The 7,723-nt window shown below is 19.3% G+C and overlaps 1 protein-coding gene across 1 annotated transcript; it reads left to right on the forward strand.

Moving 5' to 3' along the window:
- Positions 1-719: 719 nt before the first annotated feature.
- Positions 720-4,165, forward strand: MKS88_001274 (uncharacterized protein; the record flags this gene model as incomplete). Its single annotated transcript, XM_067214186.1, has 4 exons — positions 720-812; positions 3,594-3,614; positions 3,779-3,980; positions 4,017-4,165. The coding sequence occupies 4 exons, from the start codon at positions 720-722 to the stop codon at positions 4,163-4,165; spliced, it is 465 nt and encodes a 154-aa protein (XP_067074647.1).
- Positions 4,166-7,723: the final 3,558 nt, after the last annotated feature.

Raw genomic sequence — 7,723 nt, forward strand, 5'->3', positions numbered from 1 at the left:
CTTATAATGTTATATTATTGAATTCATCTTACTTTGTCAAATATGAAAAATATGTATTTATATAAAAAAAATATAATATCTCATAAAAACATTTAATCCTATATCTTATGCAAAGTATGTAATGATTAAAGTTATATAAATTCAGAGGCTTCTATTTTATAAATACTTTCTAAATTCTTATGTGATTATTTTGGCTAGTCATTTCTTGCACTATCTATTTTTTGATAAACTATTTTTAAAATGTTATATTTGTTAATAATATACATGACAATTTATATATATTATGTATATTAAACAACACAAAGAATAATCCTTAAATATTTTTCATTTTTTTTGGAAACATTGAACTTGTTCTGAGTAAATCTATATATCATAGATGATTATTACTTTGAATACATATATATATATATATATTAAATAAGTATATTTAAATGCATTGAAAAAAAAGCTATAATACACAAAATGAAAAAAAATATATATAAATGTTAATAAATTTTAATAATACTTATTATTTTTCTTATTGCATGTGAAAATGTTTAAGTATATCTACGAGACTTCATAAAAATAACTTATCACTATAATATTTTTACTAGATGTATAAATAAAAATAAAACAAATTTTTGTATCATTTATAATAACTATTTTTTCCTGTGAGAATATGTAGCTTAATAATGAGATAATTTATCCCTTCTGTTAACACGCGTTATTTTAGAGTACTTATGAAAAGAAATGAGAACATTAAAAATCTAGTGCCAAAGTATATCACGATCCCAAAAACTCCAACATTAAAAAAAAAGAACTCAAATGAAAATGTAAAAAGAGGTGAAATAAGTAACCTAAGTAAATTTCACAACTGCATCTTATCATATTATTCATTAATAAAGTTCGGTCTTTTCTATATTTATCTATATAGTCTATTATATCCAATATACTTTTTTCAAAATATATTTCCTTTTTTTTTTTGAATTTTTCTAAAATAAAACTTATTTTTTCATTAAAACATGTATTCCTGTTCACAGTATTTAATACATCTTTTAATTGTTTGCATTTTTATTTAAACATTACTTCTATATATTTTAACTTAATAGTCCTTGTAACTTCTTAAAATTTCTATATTCCCATTTGTTATAATTTTATCCTTTCAAACTTTTTTTTTTTTTTTTTTTTACTTCTCTTAATTTTTTGATTCATCTAATATTTCATACTTATTCTTTTCTGATATATTCCTTTTTCATTAATTCATCTTTTACATCATTTTACTTTACCCTAATTACAAATAATATACTATGTTTGAAATATAATGAAATGTCTTTTGTTAATCCATTATCCAGAGTTTTACAAATAGGGATCCAAAAGAATGGGTTACATATTCTTTATTATTTAAGAGTGTATTTAATCTCATAATAATAAAATGTTGTTTTCAAATATAAAACGTATAACAAAAAAAAAAAAAAAATAATAAAACGGAAAAAATGGAATATTCTAATTATTCCATATTTTGTTACATTGATATGTCCATATCAAAAGGATAAATACAAAAATTATTATAATTAAGAGGTACTTAATTTTATTCTTCATAACCATTTCTATATAGTAATCATAAGTACAGTAAGCAGGAAAGTGTTCAATATATGATTCATACTTCTGCTTAATAAATAGATACTATTTAGTTTGTTATCATTTTTTACTTGATATTTTCAATGTTTATCATACGGTTTTGTCAAACTGTGAATATATATATTCATACAAATAGCTTATTACATAATTTGATACAGAATAAGAAAAATATAATAATCATTAATATTGACTAGTGAATTTAATTATATAATACCTATTTAACATATTTCTAAGATAATATATAAAAATTAATTATTTAATGCAGCTATCAATTCAAAATTTGTATTAATAATATATTTTTGGTAATATATTAATTTCAGTAATAAAAAAAATCATTTCTTATTAATGTATTTAAAATAAAAGACTTCAAAAATTGTTTATTACATTTTAAAAAAATACATTTTTGAATTTTTATGTACAATTGTTTTCTCATTTAACATATTTTCAGCAACAAATTAAATATAATAATATAGCATAAGCTAAAATTTTTAGATATATTTTTACATTTAAACTTTTTAAGCTCTAACTTTGTAAAATCATGTTTAAAATAAAAAACTAATAAAAATTTTAAATATAATTTTTTATAGGCTTAAGAAAAAAAAATGTACTACGAAAAAAATAAATTATTACGATACCTTTATAAATCTAACAACACATTTATTTCATTCCTTTTATTTTTTTGCTAATTAGAACACTCTCATACAAAATATCGTTCAACTAAAAATTCTTTTATGCATATTTAAATAATATTTCTCTTTAATGTATTAATTTGGTCTTCTAAGGATATTCAGCCTAAAAATCAATAAATAAAATATAATTTTATAACAAAAAACAAATAACCTTAATAAAAAAAAAAAATATATTATATATAGACAAATATGAGGAATATGCTAAAAACAAAAACGTACTTTTTAAAAGCCCACTGTTTAATTTATTTTCGTTATTATATCACATTCTAAGGTATATTATTGGAACTTTAAGGCAAAGTATCAATTTTTTTAAATGTTATATTTTTTATAATTTATACCCCTTAGAACTATATTTTACTGGAATTATTCACATCTTATATTAATATTTACCCCAAAAACGAATCAATAAAAAGCATACTGATAAATTATTATATAAAACAAAAATTTCATATAATGTTTATTACATATATGTAAAACTGTAGATACGTTTAAATAATCATATTTTCTCAACCTTTTGTTAATTACTCTATCAAATTATCCATAATAAATCTAACGCAATATATAAAATAGATGTATGTATACTATCTTTTTTTTTTTATCGTTAATATATTTCTTCTTTCTCAATAAATATCAAAAATAACTTCAAAAAAATATCGCGGTATGGTAATTAGTAGATTACTTTTTTGAATATTCATTATAATAATTTCTAATAATTGATATTAAAATAATTCTTATTCTCAAAATATTTTATATATAAATACTCTAAAGCACATTTTTTTACTACACTTTTATTCCATACGATAATCGTTATTAATGCAATATGTTACCATTGTATTCTCTATATAATTTACATAAATCTTTCTTTTGAAATTAATCATTTAACTCCATGATAAATTAATATCTTATACAATTTTATTCCTTTAATATTTATTAAATCATGTTTTATTTGTTTTATTAGAATAATATGAGTTAATCATATTTTTGAATAAAACGCTTCTTAAAATATTTCTTTCTTAATTATGTTTTTTGTTGTACTTCAAAATGAGTTACAGTTATATTTACTTAAAAATATATATATAAAGGTTTTTTATATGGACATATTAGTAAATAATTAAATCACATTATAAATTAGACATATGTTTATTATTATCCAAAATATGTGATGTACCTACCACCTGAATTATTGCAAATGTTTTAACAACTCTAAAGAAATTCATTATAAAAAAAAATACAAAAATTCTCGTCTTTTTTTTTACCAAAACTTTTATTTTTTCCATTTTAATATAGACATGGAAATATTCCATTGATGTAAAATATAATTATAACACAAATATTTTTTTTACCCTTTGTTATTTTATGAATTTATATGGAGAATAAAATTTTGTTAATATATTATATAAATACATTATTTCTAAATGCTGAATGCGTACATTTATTTTTAGTTACCCTTCAACGTTAAATCATGTCATTAGGTATGCAACAGAAATAACACGTTTAATGCAATATTTGATAGAATATTAAATAGTGCTGTAAAAGTAACTCAAGAACAAAAATATAAAATGTTAAAAAACAGAATAAGCGATTTATTAGACGAAAACGATTATACGTTTGGAGAAAGAGTACGAGCACTACAGAATGATGAGAATTTTCAAAAACGATTTAATAAATTAAAAGGTGGCATTTCTTAACATGCACTTAATGATTTGAGAGAATTCAAGAAATTTCAAAAACAACATAGTGAATACGCTTTTGTGCACAATTTTAAAAATCATGTGCCCTCCATAAAACAATACGATTATTTTGAAAACCAGAAGAATTCATCCAAACTTTTAAAAAATATTGTCAAAGAGTTTAAATAAGTATAATTTAAAAAAAGGTCAATTACTAAATATTATTCTTTTAAATGTTAAGATATATTTAAAAGTTCTTTCCATTTAACAAATAAATTTAACATATTTTATGTATTTTTTGCAATTTTGGCTTTGCAGAAAATAGTTATGGCTCTTGTTTTATTTATATCTGTTATTTTATGGATTTGTTATAATAGTAATTCTGATTTTCTTTTAACCTCATGTAAACAATTGTAAATTTTAATAATACACCTACTTTAAATATACACATATAAAATTACTTAATTAAATCTAAAGATAATAATAAATTAGAAAAAGATATTCACATTAAAAAATTAATCTTACAAATTTTTAATGTACTTACAGTAATTAGAAGGACTATAAAATTTTATATATTTAATTATAAAAAAATATATGACCCCAATACGCTTATATAATATTGGAATTATTTATTTTTTTATATTTCATTTGAAAAAATTGTGTTACTGTAATTCAATTCATCCCTTAGTATGTGTAAATCATTTACATTTTAATCAATTTAAATTATATAATTTTCATAGTTTATAGAAAAAGAAATTTTTACGTAAAAATATTTTTTTTTTTAGTATATAAGTTTAAAAAAAAATAAAATTTTGCAAATCACACAAATATTACTAAGTATAATTAATTAAAATATATGAAATCATGTATATTTCTTTGCAAATATACGTAGTACCTTTTCCTTTTAATATTTAAGAAAATGCTTCGGCTGATAATTAGTATTAAATAACTAAATAAAGCATAATTATTCATTAACTAGGTTTATTTATACCAAGAAATATTGTATCTTTCATTTTTTTTTACTACTTTTTATATTAAGATTTTGTTTTTATTGTATAACGAACTTGTTAATTTTATTGATTTTCATTTCTTATATATTTATCCTTGGATTACAATATTTTCAAATTATATTATCATATTATATATCTTGAATAATTTCATATTATAAATTCGTTAAAGACAATTTATTTATAATTATATTTCCTTAATATAATTCGTAGTTATACTATTTCTTCACATTTTTAAATAAATACAAAATTTTTGACTTCCATTCCATTAACTTTTTTGTTTGCAAAAACGTATCAAGTATAAATTAAGTAAAGCACTCACATATTTTTCTATTTATCGGTATAATAGATGCTAAAAGCACTATTACAAAAAAGTTATGAAGTTTTTCATCAATAAATGCATCAAAGATGGGTATATTAAATAACTTATCCGTGTAGTAGAAACTTCAAATTCGAAGTTTTAATTATTTTCTGAGTACAATATTCTTAACATTTTATTTCTCATTCAAAATGAAATCTATATTAACGCTTCGTTAATAAATGTAATTTGTATATCTCTTTAAACATTTCATTGAATTTAGTGAATATATGTTCTTTTTATCTTTTTTCATTTTCTACAAAATTACTATTGTATTTTAAATGGTTCATATGATTACATATATAATTTGAAATTTGATAATTCTCCAAATTTACTATGTAAAATTTATTATATCATTTATAATAATGTTTGTTGATTCAACAATAGCATTTCTATTAGCACATAACTCTGAACCAGAATATTCCTTTATTTTATGTACTGTTGTTGAATGTATATTTATAAATTCCATAATTCGTATAAAACAATAATATATCTATTTTCTCTCATTCATATGAACATGCTACCGCATAATCAAAGTGAAAATATATTTTAAAAAACAAAAAAAATTGAAATTGACTGCAATATTTTTAAATTATACAAAATTATAATAAAATTATCAAATTCTGAAATATTTACGTTGTGCTGTATTGTATAGACCACCATATTTCTATTCATTTCTTTTACAATCAGATTAGAGTAAACGATTTATACTTCGATTTACAATCAACTTTTTTTTCAATGTTCATGAGTTGTAATAATATTTAAATAAATGTTTTCTCATTTTAATTACCTTCCCTTATACAGTATTACTTACTTTTTGTTATATTTATACTATTAACATGTATAGTAATATCGTTATAGCCTAATGTATTGTACCTAATAAATAATTATTTTAACCTTAATACTTAATCAGTGTTCACTATTGGAATTACATCATATATACAGCTACATGAAAAAAATTTTCTGTATCCTAAATGTTATATAGAAAAATATGGTAACATAAAATAGACCTTTAACTATTTAAAAAAAGAATTATATTTTAAATTTTTAATTTTTACCTTTACATAGTTTTTTTTTTCATAGTTTCTGTAATATAATATAATATAAATACACTTACTTATATACATTTTTATTGAGAAAATATATATTTATAATTTTCATTTATGAACACATGTTAACAAAATTCGTTTATTTATTTTTCTTTTTTTATTTATTGAGTAAATATATTTAAAATATGTATAATCTTATAATATAGATTAAAAAGAGAAAGCATTATATAATTATATTAAAAATAATAATTTTGTAAGTATTTAAAAAAAATTTATATTTAAAGGTGTGTATATTACCCAAGTAATGTCCATATGCTATTCTCATTTTTGTGTCAACTTCTTATTTTTATTGGAGAATCTTAGTACAATTGCAAAATGTTGTGTTATAATACATCACTAAAAGTATTAATAAAATATTTTTTCTTTTATTAAAAATTCATTCGAATCATTTTATGTTTTTTTATTATATAAGTTTTAGTAATGAGACAACTAGAATAATTCGTACATCCGAATAATAACATAATTATTAATGTCTAATATTAGTCACTGTTGGTACACTATTACCAATTTATTACTTTTTTAAATTGCATCCCTTTAATAATAATTGTTTTCAATAATTTCTATTTTTTCTGATAGTTAAAACTTACGAATGTTCAACTTGAAATAATACCTTAACATTTTTAGATTTTTTCTAACCCTTGGTTTCTCTGGATAAACCACCATGGTAGATAATAAAAAAAAATAAAATCCTCTTTTTTAATTAAATATACATATAAAATGGAATAATTTATTGCAAAAATTAGGTGTATACTTGTTAACAGTTCAATGATTATGATATTGCATTAAACTAAAAAAAGTTGCTATTTCAAAGCAAAAATAAATATTCAAATATTAGAAAATTAATATATTTGTATAATACTTATTTGTAAACTTTATATTTGGAATTTTACCATGGATACTCATAAATGTACCAAATGAGTATTAGAAAATACGATTTTTATCCGTAATTTTAAATAATTTAATGACATTTTTTCATTATATAATAAATTATTCAAATGTATTGTACATTTTTTAATGTTTACTACGAATTAAAGTTATGTATCAGTATGGCATTTTTATTAAAACATATTATATCATTATTCTTCATACACATGATATATTTTTTTTTTTTTTTTATACATTTTTAATTCTTCATATGAATGTTCATAAAATTTTACACATACATTTATTATATAATATATTAAGTCTGTTAATAATGTACTTAATATGCATATAACTCTGAAAGATAAATATAACGTGTAACAAACATGTAACAAAACATTATATAACATGT

Source organism: Plasmodium brasilianum, chromosome 5 (genome assembly GCF_023973825.1).
Source record: "Plasmodium brasilianum strain Bolivian I chromosome 5, whole genome shotgun sequence".
NCBI lineage: Eukaryota > Apicomplexa > Aconoidasida > Haemosporida > Plasmodiidae > Plasmodium > Plasmodium brasilianum.